The sequence below is a fragment of the Cynara cardunculus genome (assembly GCF_001531365.2).
Source record: "Cynara cardunculus var. scolymus isolate 2C chromosome LG 11, CcrdV1, whole genome shotgun sequence".
NCBI classification, from domain to species: Eukaryota; Viridiplantae; Streptophyta; class Magnoliopsida; order Asterales; family Asteraceae; genus Cynara; species Cynara cardunculus.
This window is the reverse complement of record NC_037538.1, coordinates 8,731,993-8,748,019: the sequence shown is the minus strand read 5'-3', so window position 1 is coordinate 8,748,019 and position 16,027 is coordinate 8,731,993. Positions and strand designations below refer to the sequence as shown.

Genomic DNA, 16,027 nt, shown 5'->3' with positions numbered 1-16,027 from the left:
TAGGCAAAATCGATTTATCGATCGAAACAGTAGGCAAAATCGATTTATCATTCGAAACAGTAGGCAAAATCGATTACCAGCTATGAAGAAGACGACGAAGATGGAGGCCGGCTGTGAAGAATACCCAGTTCCTYATTGATMAAAAATCACAATAYCCGGTTCATGATTCAACTAAAAACACAAAATCAATAAAAAAATCATTTCGAATTTCATCAAAWAGAACAAACCCTAGTTCGTGATTCATCAAATTCACCGTACCTTTGTTCTTGGATGCTGTGAAGAAATCGATGGAGATGGAGGTCTCCTGTGAAGAAATCGAAGGAGATGGAGATCGATGGAGATGGAGATGGAGATGGAGGTGGACTAGGAAGAAATCGATGGAGATGGAGATCGATGGAGATGGAGATGGAGATCGATGGAGAGGAGGTGGACTGTGAAGAAATCGATGGAGATGGAGATGCAGATGGAGATCAAAGGAGATGAACGTCGCCTGTGAAGAAATCAATTTAGGGTATATTTGTCAAATATGTCTTGTTCCACTTAGTTCCAGGGGTTGAGGGTGGACAGGCTTGTCCCACACGTGTTCCACTTAGTTCCACTTAGAAACACACCAAAATGGGACAAGTGTGTCATGTTCTGTCCTGTCCCACCCTGTTCCACGTACCAAACGCACCCTAAGAGATTATATATTTTAGAGATTTTAACATAAACTATATTTTTATAATATTCTCTAATTTACCATTCTAATATACTTTAAAAAAAACAATAATAAGTCAATCTTATTGGGGGAATTGTATAAAATAGTCATTTCTTCTTCCCAATATCAAGTTTTAAAGAATTTCATGTATTCAGAGTTTTCTACATGATTCTCTATTCTAGAAAACAAGATAGCAATCTCTTGAGCATGTTAGTGAACAAAAACTCATTCTTTTCAAATCGCCCCATACCAGTCAAGTGCCTCCAATGTGTCAAATCGTTGCGTTAAAAGTTGTCTTCACTAGAAGATAAAAAATTGGCCAAAATCGGGGCGATTTGGTTGGTTATTTTTTGAAAATATCTTAAAAGTGGTCATTTTATTAGCGTATAATGTATAAACTGGTCATTTTCCCATGATTCAATACCAAGAAGCTATGATTTTTTTTTTTAATTACAACAAGAATTTCAGATATTGTCATGATGCAAAAAATTCCAAGCAACTTTTGGTAATTGAGTTTAAAGTTACATTCAAAGGTGGTGATTCATTGGAAGAACAACTAAAGTTATTGTTTAGAGAGCATTCCAGCTTGTTGATCAAAAATAGGAACTCATACTTCCACTTCTTCGACTCGAAAAATAGTACATCTGCAGTCAGTTCTAGTTCTTTTTTTTTAAAAGAAATCACATCTTGATTTGAATCATAAACCATCACATTATTTTCACCATGAACCGTTGTGGGATTTCTATCTTCATTATGGGATTGCCGTTCAAAAAGAACTTGATCATTGTTCGCTTGTCGACTGTTACACCCTTAAACCACGAAACATCAACACTTCCAGAATACATCGCAGCGGAATATTAAAACATAACATCAAACAATTCTCTTATCGACCTTGAACTTTCCTGATCCCGAGATAAATGCTAAAGTTAGCTTTATGCTAAGTGAGTTCATGGCTTTTCGCAGCTTCATTCTTAAATAAAATGCATCTTCCATCACATTTGATATCTCATACGTCCACTTGGCATGGTGGGGCTCCGTCATTCCATCCATCTCTAGTTAAACTCATAGGCGTTTACAGGCACGTCTTGACTACCGTCCCATAGTACAGTCTCAGAAGTACCCCTTCCGGCTCATATACTGACAATTTAATTTTATGCGGTTTTCCATCGTCCAATACCAGCGTCCTGGTAATGAGCCCCACACAACCATGTCACGTCCATCCCATTTAATCAAAAAAAATACATGTATCGTACATAGCATGCATTTCATCCAAAATTATGCTCTTAGTTTCAAGTTATTACATATATATATATAGATATATATATATATTATATATATATATGTCGAAACTTTTGGGGTGTTACATCGACAATCTCTCTCTCTCTCTCTCTTAAATCTCACGTCATTTAGAACCTTGACTATGTGTTGAAATCTTCAACCGACGAAAACTGTACAAAAGAGACTTGTTTGATGCCCAAAAACCTTAACACATAAAACCACTAACATTCCTCCAAAAGGAAGCAGCAATCTCATTGTATTATATTCATGCAATAACGACTTGTACCTTGAAATCATCGATCCTTCATTCCTGCTACTTGGCCGGTCATCTTCTTCCCTACAAATAACGCCACTCAACACCATTTCTTGATTTGTGTTCAGGAATTGGTAAGAAGATGAGTTTCTCACCACCATCGCCACCACTCCTCAATCTAACACAACCCTTTGCGTTTCCTCCAAATTTGTTACCAGATGATGCCAGCCCCGAATGGATGAACAAGGCCGACAATGCGTGGCAGCTCGTAGCGGCAACGCTAGTCGGCTTGCAGAGTGTCCCGGGGCTTATAATCTTGTATGGGGGTGCTGTGAAGAAGAAATGGGCGGTGAATTCCGCATTCATGGCGTTATATGCTTTTGCGATGGTTCTTGTTTGTTGGGTTTGTTGGGGATACCGACTTTCATTTGGTGATGAACTTATTCCGATTTGGGGAAAACCGAATGCTGCTGTTGAGCAGAAGTATCTTCTTGAACAAGCGTTTCTGGGAATGTTTCCGAACGCGACTATGGTCTTTTTCCAGTTTGTTTTTGCTGCGATCACATTGATTTTGATCGCGGGTGCGGTTTTGGGACGGATGAATTTTTACGCATGGATGTTGTTTGTTCCGCTTTGGCTAACGTTTTCGTACACCATCGGTGCATTCACCATTTGGTCTACAAAAGGTTGGCTCAGCAAAATGGGAATCATCGACTATTCTGGTGGTTACGTTATCCATCTGTCTTCCGGTGTTGCTGGTTACACCACCGCTTATTGGGTATTTTTCTTATACCCCCTCCATTTTAAAATAAATGTTCATATTTCTATTTTAGTTTGTTCCAAAATAAGTGTCCACTTTCATTACGCAAGTAGCACTTATGCAACTTGCGGAATGCCTACTTTTTTTGAATATTATATTGAAAAAAGTGGGTTACACAAGTTATATACGACAAAACTACTACACACTTTCCACCTTTTGGTGAGGCTTGAACCCTTGACTCCCAGGGAGGTTAGGATCTCCTGCTAATTCGGGAACCGTTGGGAATAACCTTTTGGTTCTATTTTTGTGCAGGTCGGTCCTAGATTGCAAATCGACAGGGAAAAGTTTCCTCCCAACAACATCATACTGATGTTAGCCGGTGCGGGTCTGTTATGGATGGGATGGACCGGGTTCAACGGTGGAGACCCTTATGTCGCTAGTGCAGATGCTTCCTTAGCCGTTTTGAACACTCATGTGTGTGCGGCTACAAGCCTGCTCACGTGGCTCATTCTTGATGTAATTTTCTTCAAGAAACCCTCAGTCATCGGAGCAGTTCAGGGCATGATCACTGGTCTAGTTTGCATCACCCCTGCAGCCGGGGTGGTGCAAGGTTACGCAGCGATTGCAATGGGAATTTGCTCGGGATCGATCCCATGGTTCACGATGATGGTGGTGCACAGGAAGTTCGAGATACTCCAGAAAGTCGACGACACGATGGCGGTGTTGCACACACATGCCATCGCTGGAATCTTGGGCGGTATCCTCACGGGCCTCTTCTCGGAGCCACATTTGTGCAAACTGTTCTACGGAAGTACGAGTAAATACATGGGGTTATTCCACGGGTTGCACCTTGGGACATCGGAGAGTATCCATTGGGGATTTCGGCAAATGGGGATTCAACTGCTCGGGATTTTGTTCGTGGTGGTTCTTAATATCATTATGACGAGTTTAGTGTGCTTATTTGTGCAAATAATTGTGCCTTTGAGGATGTCCGATGAGGAGCTAGAAGTCGGAGATGAGGCAGTTCATGGAGAAGAAGCTTACGCTATTTGGGGAGAAGGTGATAGGCTCGAGAACCAAAGGTACTCGAGTTATTATAACGATATCGAATCCCCAAGCAAGGCTGGTGTGAGTTCAATTGAAATGACATGAAATTAGATAGCCTTTTCAAGTTTATAGACTCTTTGTAAACCAAAATCTTGATTTCCAATTAAAACACTGTACTAACAGCAAAGGGCATATACCAAAATCGATTACTTTATATATATAACAAAAAACCAAAAAAATACCTTGCAACTGGCCGTCACGTTGATTTGGAAGAAGTTGGGTGTGCGCCAAAAGATGAACCTCACCGAGCGCTATAGGTAGCAAAACTTGTGTTCTTGGTGCCTTTGAAATCTCAGACTCCTACAAAACCGCATTGAGTTTGGTGTTACTTGATCAAGAACTTAACTAACCATGAATTACCATGAGGCCTTTGTGTCCGATAGATTTAGCGGATTTCTACGTTTTTAAATTGTGAGTTTTGAGTCAAAAAGACACCAAGCTTTTATGTTCGTTGACTGTTTAAAAAAAGAACTAACCATGAATTGTGCAGAGAGAAAGAGCATTGCCCAAACACAGGATTAGATCAAAATTTCAACTTCTTCAAGCATTTGGAACAACATAGTTCAGATATGAAGATTTATATGACGATCCCAGGTGTGGGCGTGTGGCAAGATCATTGATCTTCTGCAATGACCAAAACATCGAATAGGTTTAGGGTTTATGCACGTTCTCCGGGTGTGTAACCTAAAGACCAAGAAAACAGACATTCATGCTAGAAGTGGCATGTCAACCTATCCAAAAAGGGGGAAAATACAATCTTGTACATGGCAATATACAAAAAAATAAACCAAACGAACCCAGTATGTCCCACCAGGAGGTGGGTCCGGTCAGAGTAATTGATGTATGCAGACCTGACCTACCTCTATCCTAAAGATTAGAGTGGTTGATTTTGTGAAAAGTGTGACGAATCTTAGTTAATACACACACAACAATACCACATACATATATATACACACACATAGGGGAGGGATAAAATGCAAACCAAACCATTAGTACAAACCGTGAAAAACTCATTCAACCAATCATAATTTTTCTTTTTTTTCCCTTCTTTTAATTATGAGGGTTGACTAGTCATTTTTATTGTGGAGGGCGTTAATTATGGAAATACATGAAACAACTTAATTATTACACGGAAACAAAAATATATGAAACAATTTCATCAAGAAATGAATTACTTGAAACAATTTCATCATATTAAATAGTTTCATGAATTTTTTCCACTAAATTAAACAATGAAATAGAGGGTTTTCACGGTTTCTACAAATGGTTTGGTTTGCATGTATCCCTCCCTTATATATATATATATATATATATATATATATATATATATATATATTATATATATAATAGGGTTGGGTTTTGGCGAGAAAGAGAGTTAAGGTGAGAAGCGTGAGAAGGGATCTCTACCTTTAGATGCACATTAGGATGAGATGCACCGGATCAATTTCCGTATCAAGCGTGATTCATGGGTGGGTTTGAGATTAAAGGTGATCAACGGTCCAGATCCCTTCTTACGCTTCTCACCTTAAACTCTTCTTCTCACACGATCATTCGCCTATATCAATATACACACACATATGTCTCTGTGTGTATGTAATTCTTTATGATCTTGCTTATGTTCAGGTTTAATGTCTTTGATCAATATACAATGACGTTTGCACTTTAGAGTTTTAACTAATCTTGTATAGGCTCGAGCACTTGCCACATATCCACTCGTCTTCTATTGCATCTCATTTATGATTCAATCATCGTCAATCCTATAATATAAACCCTAAACCCTAAAAGCAAAACATAGGTCCATGGTACATTAGACAATTAAGAAAAAACAGGCACCCATAATCTTTGTATACTAACAATAATCATTAAATGGATAAGTCATAGATCCAATTGCATGATAAGAAAGTACCACGGGCATGGCAACTTACCTCGAATGCTGCAAGATAAACAAACTCGTCTGCGAAAGATGTTGCCTTGCACTTCAATGAAGGGATGAAAGTCCCAATTGATGGACCTCAATGAGTGCCATCTGAAGTCAAAGTGGTCAAACCATCCAACCAATGAACTTGTACTCAACATGAAGCTTCAATCATCGACTCATCCCCTTTGACTTTACCCGTAACAAGAATATCATACGTTCTATCGTCAGGTACAAGACCTCTATCTAGCATCTCATCATGCAATTTGAAAGCCTGTTGCAAATTACCCTCCCTAAAGTACCCACCAATCAGTGAATTATAAATAACTACGTTAGGAACCACACTCTTCTTCTCCATCTCTTCCAAGATGTTCCGTGCATTCTCTAGTTGACCCTTATTACAAAGACCATTGACCAAAACCGAATACATAACAACATCTGGCACTATGTTCTTTGCAAGCATCTCTGCATACAAATCGGAAGCAGAAACTATTTTCCCTGCTTTAAGCAGGCCGTCAATCAAAGTAGTGTACATAGGTAAGTCACATATGATCCCCTCATTGACCATTCTCTTTTGAAAGGCAAGAACTTCTTTTATGTTGTCAAGATCCCGAAATCCGCTTATCATGCTATTATAAACCGCGGAATTTGGAGATAATCCAACTTGATAAATCTCGTCAAAGAATTCACGTGCACTTCTCATATCCCTGCTTTTGCAAAATCCATCAATTAAAGCACCATATGCTGTAACATCCAATTCAAGACCTTTGCTTTTCATCTCGTTCCTCATTTTCAAAGCAAGATCCATGTTCTTCAATTTGCAAAATCCGTGAATCAAAGAGGTGTACGTGACAACATTTGGGCAAATCCCGGCTTCGTGCATCTCTGTATAAACAGCCAATGCGGAATCAAGATTGCTCTCCTTAACAAAACCATCTATAATGCTATTATATGTCATACATGTTGGGGTAAAACCCTTCTCCACCGCTTTCTCCAACATATAACGAGCCTCGGATGTTTGGCCAACTTTGCACAAACCATTTATAACTATATTGAACGTGTAGTCGGATGGAAGAAACCCAAGATCCACCATTTGATCAAAGATAGCTAGGGCTTGCTCACTTTTACCTTTCCTAAAATACCCATTGATCAAAATGCTATAAGTGATGACATTAGCTTTGAAACCCCTTTCTTGCATCATATTAAACAACTCTAATGCGACATCCATATTTCCGCTTTTGCAGTGGCCGAGTATGATGTTGTTATACGAAACAATAGTTGGAGAAACTCCATCTTTCACCATCTTATCGAATACATCACAAGCTTCATTTACTTTATCCACTTTACAAAACCACGAAATAAGATTATTGTACGTGAAGACATTCGCCACACCGATTTCAATAGCTTCATCAAAGAGTTTCTTTGCTTCTTCTATCAAACCAGCCTCAGAAAACCCTGCTATTAACGAATTTATGTTGTAAACATTAGGTTTGATACCTTCATTTTTCATTCGGGTGTACAATTCAAAACCCTTTTCCGTATCCCCATTATTGACGCACCCTTCAATCAGAACCGAGTATGTGATCTTATTTGGACAAAGACCGTCCTCAACACTCTTTTCAAACAAATCCAAAGCGCTGCGAAGATCTCCATTAACACAATATCCCTTCATCAAACTCGTGGCAATCACCAAATTCATACGAACCCCACAACTAACCATATCATCTTTTAACTTTAAAGCTTCGATCATAAATCTCTGCTTCACACAAGCTCCAATAACATTCGTATAAGTTCCCTCGGAAGGAACCCATCCTCTTTCCTTCATCTCATTCAACAATGCACGAGCAGAAATGGCGTCGGGTTTCTTACAAACAGCATAAATAGCAGTACTATAAGTTATTGCATCAAGCTCTACCCCATTCACCTTTGCATCACAAAAGTACTGTGCAGCCTCTTCAAATTTACCTTCTTTTACACACCCACGAATCATAACTCGAATCATTGCACAATCATACGGAATTCCCATTCTTACTATATCGTTGAACATAACTCGAGCTTCTGTAATCATGTTATTCCTAACCAATGCATTCAAAAGAACATGAACAAATGGAACACAAGGAACAATGTTTTTTTCAACCATTTTCCTGAAACAAACAACAGCATCTTCCAATCGAGAGGATCGAGCCAAACTACCCAGAAAGTAATTGACAACCCTAGAATTTGAATCGTAATCAAACTGAAACTTCTCTGCAGTAACAACAAATTGGGAAACAAGCTCACCTGGCCCAGTATCCGAAAACTCCGTAACACATTTGCTAATCAATTTCTTAGCAGTTCCGTGGTGTTTTTCCGAACACATCAAAATATGGACCAGAACAAGAAACGGATCACCAGTCATCTTAGCTGGCACAATTCCTTTTCTTGTAGCCCATTTGAAGTGCCCCAGAACAAAATCTGGATCGTTTCTATGAGAAAGTAGAACTTCAGTGACATCGGATTGAGACAAAATTGGATCCTGTGAGATGGGTTTTTCAGTTTTCGGATTTTTTGATTGTGGGTGATTGGGGTTCTCAAAAGATATGGACTTTGAGTTGGGTTTAGTGGGAATTTCCTGTTCCAACAACGGATTACCGTCAGAAATTGAAGAAAATGATAAAGAATGTTCTAATATTGAGCGTGAGCGAGATCGAGCAAGAAAAGGGGTGATGAATGTAGGAGGTAAGGGAGTTCTCATGTTGGTTTGATCACTGGAGTGTTTCTGCATAAAAATTGTGAAGATTCAGAAATAAAAACCCTAATTTTGTTAAACCGCTTCGTTTTGTTTGTACCCCTATGTTTCCAAGAAGTACCATTTAACACCCTCCACTCATATCATCTAATTCAAACTTCAATCTATAAAAAAGAATAAAAGATGGATCGTTTGTTAAACCGGCGATTGTTGTTAATCGATTAGATATTTGACTAGTTTTGCGTTGAAATGCACGGTTACGTTATGTGATCTCCTATATTATGATGAAGGTGTCGTTTACCTAATTGCTTACCGGGTAAATGTTTATCCATATGAGTCAACATTATGATTTATTTTGATGCGTAAAATTTTAGTATATCAAAACATATCGAATGCAATAATTTACTGGGTAAGAGTCATCATCCTCACTTATTGGGTAAGACTCTCCGTCATTCTTCACGCTCTTATCCGGTAAGATTCTTGGCCCTTCTCATGTTCATCCGATAAGGAAATTTATTCAATAAGCACTTACCAAGTAAGTGTTTAGTAAACGGCCCCTTATTACTTTTTTTAGTTTCTATGGTTTGTTGAAAATTTCTATTTTCTTCTCTAAAATCTAGAGATAATGAGTTTCATCCCCTGGTTTATAATTTATTATCATTTTTGTTCTTATGATTTAAAGTTTATTGTTTTTTTTTTGTCCAAGTGGCTTCTGGTTTCTTTTTCATTTTAGTCCCCATACTTAAAGGTAATATTTTAGTCCACTGGATGTTGGATGGATCAAATCCAGTCCAATGGATATCCAATAAAAAATATCCAATTAAGCGGGTAATGCATCCCTCGATCCTGCCTAGTAGGTTTGGATAACCCATCATGTACCATTTAGTTAAAAAAAACAATAAAACAATGTGTTTTAAAATTATAATTATAATAAATCGCTACTATATTAACTACCATATTGAAAATCAAATATATTTGTTATTTAGAACTAAATATTTACTTACATATATACATATTTATTTATTTATGCACATTGTATACATATTAAAAAAAAAACAATTGGCCCCGGATTAGGGGCGGATAACACCATCTCAAACCCTGCTCTGACCCCGCTTCAGGTATGAAAATAAACGTGGATACCCGTCCTGATGGGTAAAATTTCCATCTCTATATCCAATGGTTGGAATCGAACTAATGTAATCATTCATTGGATTAGATTGGATCAGCTGTTTAATATTAATCGAGTTAGATCGCTCGACAAAATTCAACATCCAATAGATGCTTGGATCGATTCGGTTCTTCTCGCATCCATTGGATGTCAACCGATAAACAAGCCTAATTTAAACATAGAAATTAGCATCAAGAATGAATATAGCAACGACTTGCAAACTATAGGAATGAAAACGGCAATTCCAAAACTACATGGATGAAATCCACCTTTTATAACAAACTACAGGGACAAAGACGTAATTTACCCTTATATTTAACATATATATTAAATAAAAAAACTATTTTAAGAGAAAGAAAACTCTCCTCATTTTCACGTCGATGCTATGTAGAGTATAGACCAAATTTGCAAGACCAGTTTCTAAAGTTGAAATGTACTTCGCAATATTATATAGACATTAAAACTCCACTATATTATTTATTTTAATTTAAGGTATTGTTTAATTTACGATATTAAAACTCCTCAAAATGTGTATTTTTTGTTCCACAAACACAGTTCACAATATGAAATAGTACATAATGCATCGGTTCTCTAACTCGCAAAAAACGGTCCCCTGTATTAATGTATAAGATAATTACAAAAGCTAACAATGTTACTCTTGAAAGATGACTCATTCCATGAGTGTGGATGATCTCATACATATGGGATACAATTCTAACACCAAATTCTGTGGTGTACCCTATGCATTTCTCTGGTAGGGCATACCTAAAACTCCAAAATATCAATATCATTTGAACAACACTTCAAACCTCATCTTGTAGATATAAGATAGGATCAAAAACTTATCATACACACGGTGTTTCTTCGAGCTTCATAAACAAGTCCTGGAGATCGAAATGTTATCAACTTTGATGGGATTAAGCCTTGCAAACTGAGAATCATATGATCGAAAAACAACTGAAGAAAAAACTACGGTTCGCTAAATAGATAATGGAGGAGCGGAGCAACCACTGCTGCACTCAAACTGTTTCCCAGCAATGCATAACTGCAGAAACAAAACAGTGAGCTTAATCTTTAAAAATAATAATTCAAAAACCAATGTAAGTAATGTTTTATTAGATACATAAATGGATGGTTTAAGAATGCTTTCAAATATCTAAGGGAATTTGTGGTTCATGCGGGGAAATGAAAATGAGAATGAATTTTCATTCAAACAACTTTAACTGGTAATAGAAATTTGAGCTTTCAGGGGGAATTAGCTTATTATATTATATAACACCAAACAGTTTCTTTTATTTTCAATCACATTAATGACAACTTAATACTTTAACCATACACCCCCTAGAGTACAAACAAAATGCAATTATAATGTGGAATCAAATTAAATACCATCCATTTATTTGTAATGACAATTAGAAAGTTTATGTGATGAAATTTTGCCAAAAAATGAAGCATTACAAATTTTAACCGGACGTTATGAAAAAGAAAGTGATACAATTTTCATGAAAGGAAGGTGCTAATGATGCTATCAAGTTTTAGGAGTGTAGGTTCATTCTTTTTCTCTCTTGTACCACTCTGTTCTACAAAAGAAAGGCCCGTGTTTGACTTTTTAGAGACTAGCTTTAACTTCAAAATTCATAAAAAAAAATCCAATAGTATAAAAAAATAGAAAAAGTACCATGAATTGTAAGACTTATGCATTTTGATGGTGGTGATATGGAAAAATGACATTTTCAGCATCTGGAAAGAATCCATGTGTTCCGAAAAAGAGAGTACAAGCTTGACTTTTGAAAGCCAAACATCATGGTTTACAACTTGCAAATCTATGATTAGATTAAACTATGTAAAATAAAAATAGTATGGGATAAAATGTGTCATTTGTAGACTGAACTATGTAAATAGCACTCGAATAAGGGGATGAAATCGTGCAAAAGTCGATATAAAATTTGACTTAGAATATTTTTGACATGTAAAAGTCAAAGTGAACTCTCTTTTTAGAACAGAGGATGTATGTTAATTTGGGCGTTATCTGCTCTCATAGTGGAAACAAGAATCCGGAATAATAAAGTATGAATCACACTTTTGAAGTATTACATGCAAATTATCAATCTCCATTTTCACCATGCAAAAATGCAAGGGTATAAAAAGGTTTAATCAACATACCGTTGTCGAAGGGTTACATGTTCTGGAAACTCAAATTCCTTGGGGAAAGAATGCAAATTTGAAACCTGCAATATAATTTTCTTATGAGGTTGTGAAACGAATAAAGGATCACCACCAAGAAAACCAATAAGGACTAAAAAAGAACAAATTGCATCATATAACTACAGACCTCTCTAGGCGTGAAGTATCTGAGGCAAAGTTCCTCCAATGACGTTTTGTCTCTCGTCTTTGGCTGCAAATAGTTCATATGGAAAAAAAGTCCGCATATAAGATTGGGTGCCCAACAATGCAAGTCATAATCTGAATAACAACTAATGCGTTTCAAAGGCAGAGAGAGAATGCATACATACTGCCATTAAGTAAAAGTGATTGGCTTATTGAACTATTTTACATAAGCACTCATTGCAAAGTAACCATTCTTTGTGAAAGAGCCAAAAAAGCACCATGATTTGCAAGAATGAACAAATTGTAGAAATGTAAATGCAAAAAGAACCATCAGACTTGGTACCTTTTGTCTAAAAGCACTCATTCTTGTGATATGTAGTAGCCTATGCATTTTCACAAAAAAGATGGTTTACTTGCAACAAAAAGCTAAGCATGATTGCAGAAATTTACCATAACGGTTGCTAATAGGGATCCAGTGCCCTTCACATAACGATAATAACTCTTTGTGAAGCAACAGCAGCGCTTTGAATCAGGATAGACGATATCTATATCACTTTAAGGAACAACATTTGCATCAAGAGACAGCTACGGATTAAAACTATTTTGAGGTTATAAATGTACATAAAACAAATAACTTGATATCAAGGATACCCATGGCACTTCCCCATCTTTCTATCAAGTTTGATGGAACAAAGTACTGCTTTAAAGAATTTTCATCTGAAAACGTATTTGGTGGAAAACTTGTTCCATTTTCAACCTGGTTCATAGAGTTCCCAAATTCCAAAAATCTTTCTATAGGAAGGCATGTTTGGARCATCTTATCAGAAGTACTTGTTAATTGACCATTTTCACTGATTGATATGCTCTCATTGCAACCGAATAACAGTTCTGGCACATGAAGAAGCTGCCCATTGAACTCTGGGTTGCAGAAGGATGATGGCTTTCTTTTGGCCTGCAAAGCATGCATAACAAATACAATTAAATTCAAGGCTCTAGGGATTTTTCATGTGATACTTTGAAATTGTTAATCAACATGATGCTCTGTTTTCTTTGTTTTGGTTGACATACCAGGCAAAAGTAACGGGGACGGGAGTACGGCACACCAAACTGCAGTGGGCTTAATATAAATTCCTGCATTTCAAATTGGCTTTCCTCGAGTATCTGAACCATCTTTTGATGTGTATCAGATGTCTGAAACAAAACAACAATTTAGTAATTGAACAATGCATCGGTCAATATAATTTCATAAATTGAGCTCAAATTTTGATTACAAACCTCAAATCCAACAACATTCTCAACAAAGAGCATGACCGGAGGTAGCATCAACTGCGGAATGATTTCAAGAATTCTGAGAAAAGAGGAGGCCCGAGCATCAGCAGATTGTTTCTGAAGACCTAAAAAGACAGGCTTAGTTTGGGATACATTATAATCAATGAAATCATCATCGGACAAAATGGGAAATGCAATAACTATCCGAAACCTAACCTTGTCGGGTATACGGTTGGCATGGTGGAGAAAGAAGCCACACGTTTGCGCGGTAACGATCAAGATCAGCAGCAGTCAATGTCTGAATGTTACCCTATATTCACCTCCAAAAATGAACAAAACTAACCATCTGAACAATATTGACAACATCATTATACATTTACACAGACAGTACCTTTCAACATCTACATCTTCCATTTTGTAGTACTTGTCATGGCTTAAATTCGTTATCAATTTTTAGCATGAACTATAGAATCTACATCATATTTGAGTCTAAGGTAACTGTCTGTGTCTCTCGATTGGAATGCTATGTTCACAGACACACCTGAAATGGCCGATGCCCAAAATTATGCTCATAAACATCATTAGCCAAGTCGTTTATGTCGAAAGCTTCAACCATTTCTGTTTGCAATCCAGCCTTCATCACCGAATACCTCTGTTCAAGTTCCATGTCTCAATTATTATTCCAAAGAGAAATTTTCAATAAGAAGCGAAGATATAACTAGAGAGAAAGGTTGTGGTTGGCTTACCATGCCACCAATGCCACTGTAAAATTCGAGCACCCGCCATGGCTGTTTTGCGGGCAAACCCTCTTCTTCCATAAGAGTGTGCCTGATGTGCAGTTTAGGGCTTTGATTAAATTGAGTAATCGTACCCAACCGAAAAAAAGAGAAGGAAAAAGGGGGAATATTTAATTAAATTGAGTAAACTGCAATTTTAGTCCCTCTGGTTTGTTTAGATTTCAATTGTCGTCCTTATACTTTGAAATTATGATTTGTCTCTATAGTTTACAATTTATTGTTGTCTTTCTCCTCGATAGGGACAGACCTATGTATGTTTGAGTAGACTTATGTGCATCCGTTCAACTTGTTTTTGCAAGTACGACCTTTTTTTGAGTTATGAAAGGTGCATTCGTTGAACTTTGAGGGATGCTCTGAATTATTAGAAAATATAAGAAAAATCAATCAAAAAATCGAAAAAAAGTATCTTAAAATCAACCAAAAAACCCAAGATATTCTATTGAAATCAACAAAAAAAAACTTTCCCCTCAAAATCAACAAAGAAACTTAAAAAATCTTTTGAATGGTGGAATTCAGCTTAAAACATATTGAACAACTTTGCGGACCTTTGATCAACCTTAAATGTGCACGTTCGACAAAAATCCTAAGTGTGCTAGTGCTCCTCGAGACAATTCATTACAATTAAGTATGAGATACAAAAATAGCAATAAAGTATAAACTATAAGAACTTAAATATCAATGAATTATAAACCATAGAAATGGAAAAAGTGATGAATTATAAACTATAAGGATAAAGATCATTTTTTAAACACAAGGATGAAAATAGCAACTTTTAACAAACCATAAGGATTAAAAAGTAATTTACTCTAAATGTTAATTTAAATTAATTTTTAACCCCTACAAAATAAGAAAATAACGAAGCTGTCAAGAAAGGAGCTGGAGTGGAGAGTGGAGACACCACAGACATGCCCTTTGAGAAAGAGAAAAAAACGACGCACCTCTCTCGCCGGTGCTCTCCTCGCCGTCTCTACTCCCCTCCTCCGTCGTCTGCACCGCTGCCCTCCTCCCTTATTCGTCGATCTGTTCRCTCCGACGCYCCTGTCCTTCTCTCCTCTCCTACCGATCTACCGGTAAATCTCTTTTTCTCTATCTTATTCTAATTGATCAATCACTTTWATCGTCGATAGTTTGAGTGGTTGCTTCTTGGACCTTCACCTTCAGCTCCTTTTTAACACCTGTATGCCAGCAATTTGGTGATACCTAATGTTCTTCAACACTTATTTGGTACCCTCCAAAAGGTTCTAATAGATGTAAAGAAATTCAACATCGGGTGGGACCCAAATTCCAAAATCACAAGGATTAAACCCACCATGACTCTCCCATCCTATACCCAGATATTGGGGCGAGGGCACTAATGTTCGATAGTGCTCTGATGAAGAAGATAGAGATGCTTTGGTGGTACCGATGAAGAAGTTACACTTCCTTGATGAATAAGGGAGCTTCAATGGTGCTTTGGTAAAGAGAAGGCATCGATGARACGGGAGTTATCCATGGCAGATAAAACCGTGAGAGAGAAGAGAGACTGGGCCGGCCCGGCCATAGGCCCARGGGGCGACGGCCCAGGGCATGTATATATATAGGTTCAGTTGGGCCTAAAATTACCACCACAATCGTCAATTGGCCTCACTCGCTCTCTCTTTCGTCCTCAACTCCCGCCTCGCTCACGAACCGATTCATGAATCGAAATCTCAAATCACCAGAACTCACGATTCACGAATCAAAATCTC

The 16,027-nt window shown here is 37.4% G+C and overlaps 3 protein-coding genes across 5 annotated transcripts; 1 reads left to right on the top strand and 2 right to left on the bottom strand.

The window, feature by feature from the left end:
* Positions 1-1,849: 1,849 nt before the first annotated feature.
* LOC112520652 (pentatricopeptide repeat-containing protein At3g54980, mitochondrial) lies at positions 1,850-8,744 on the bottom strand. 3 transcript variants are annotated; one of them, XM_025129082.1, is made up of 4 exons: positions 6,021-8,744; positions 4,572-4,719; positions 4,278-4,395; positions 1,850-1,881 (listed from the first exon to the last, which is right to left on the bottom strand). In XM_025129082.1, the coding sequence occupies exon 1, from the start codon at positions 8,742-8,744 to the stop codon at positions 6,165-6,167; it is 2,580 nt and encodes an 859-aa protein (XP_024984850.1). In that variant the 3' UTR covers positions 1,850-1,881; positions 4,278-4,395; positions 4,572-4,719; positions 6,021-6,164. The 3 variants fall into 3 exon arrangements, with proteins under 3 accessions (XP_024984850.1, XP_024984849.1, XP_024984851.1); XM_025129081.1 differs by lacking the exon at positions 1,850-1,881 and having other exon boundaries at positions 4,257-4,395; XM_025129083.1 differs by lacking the exons at positions 1,850-1,881; positions 4,572-4,719 and having other exon boundaries at positions 4,257-4,395.
* LOC112521702 (ammonium transporter 3 member 2-like) lies at positions 2,371-4,140 on the top strand. The gene is made up of 2 exons (XM_025130696.1): positions 2,371-3,006; positions 3,301-4,140. The coding sequence occupies exons 1-2, from the start codon at positions 2,371-2,373 to the stop codon at positions 4,138-4,140; spliced, it is 1,476 nt and encodes a 491-aa protein (XP_024986464.1).
* Positions 8,745-10,501: 1,757 nt separating the features above from the next.
* LOC112521001 (tRNA (cytosine(38)-C(5))-methyltransferase-like) lies at positions 10,502-15,804 on the bottom strand. The gene is made up of 11 exons (XM_025129624.1): positions 15,239-15,804; positions 14,250-14,331; positions 14,045-14,155; positions 13,720-13,813; positions 13,510-13,628; positions 13,303-13,425; positions 12,886-13,186; positions 12,685-12,779; positions 12,239-12,301; positions 12,070-12,134; positions 10,502-10,951 (listed from the first exon to the last, which is right to left on the bottom strand). Exons 2-11 carry the CDS (start codon positions 14,319-14,321, stop codon positions 10,876-10,878), a joined length of 1,119 nt encoding a protein of 372 aa, XP_024985392.1. The 5' UTR covers positions 14,322-14,331; positions 15,239-15,804; the 3' UTR covers positions 10,502-10,875.
* Between the last annotated feature and the right edge of the window lie 223 nt (positions 15,805-16,027).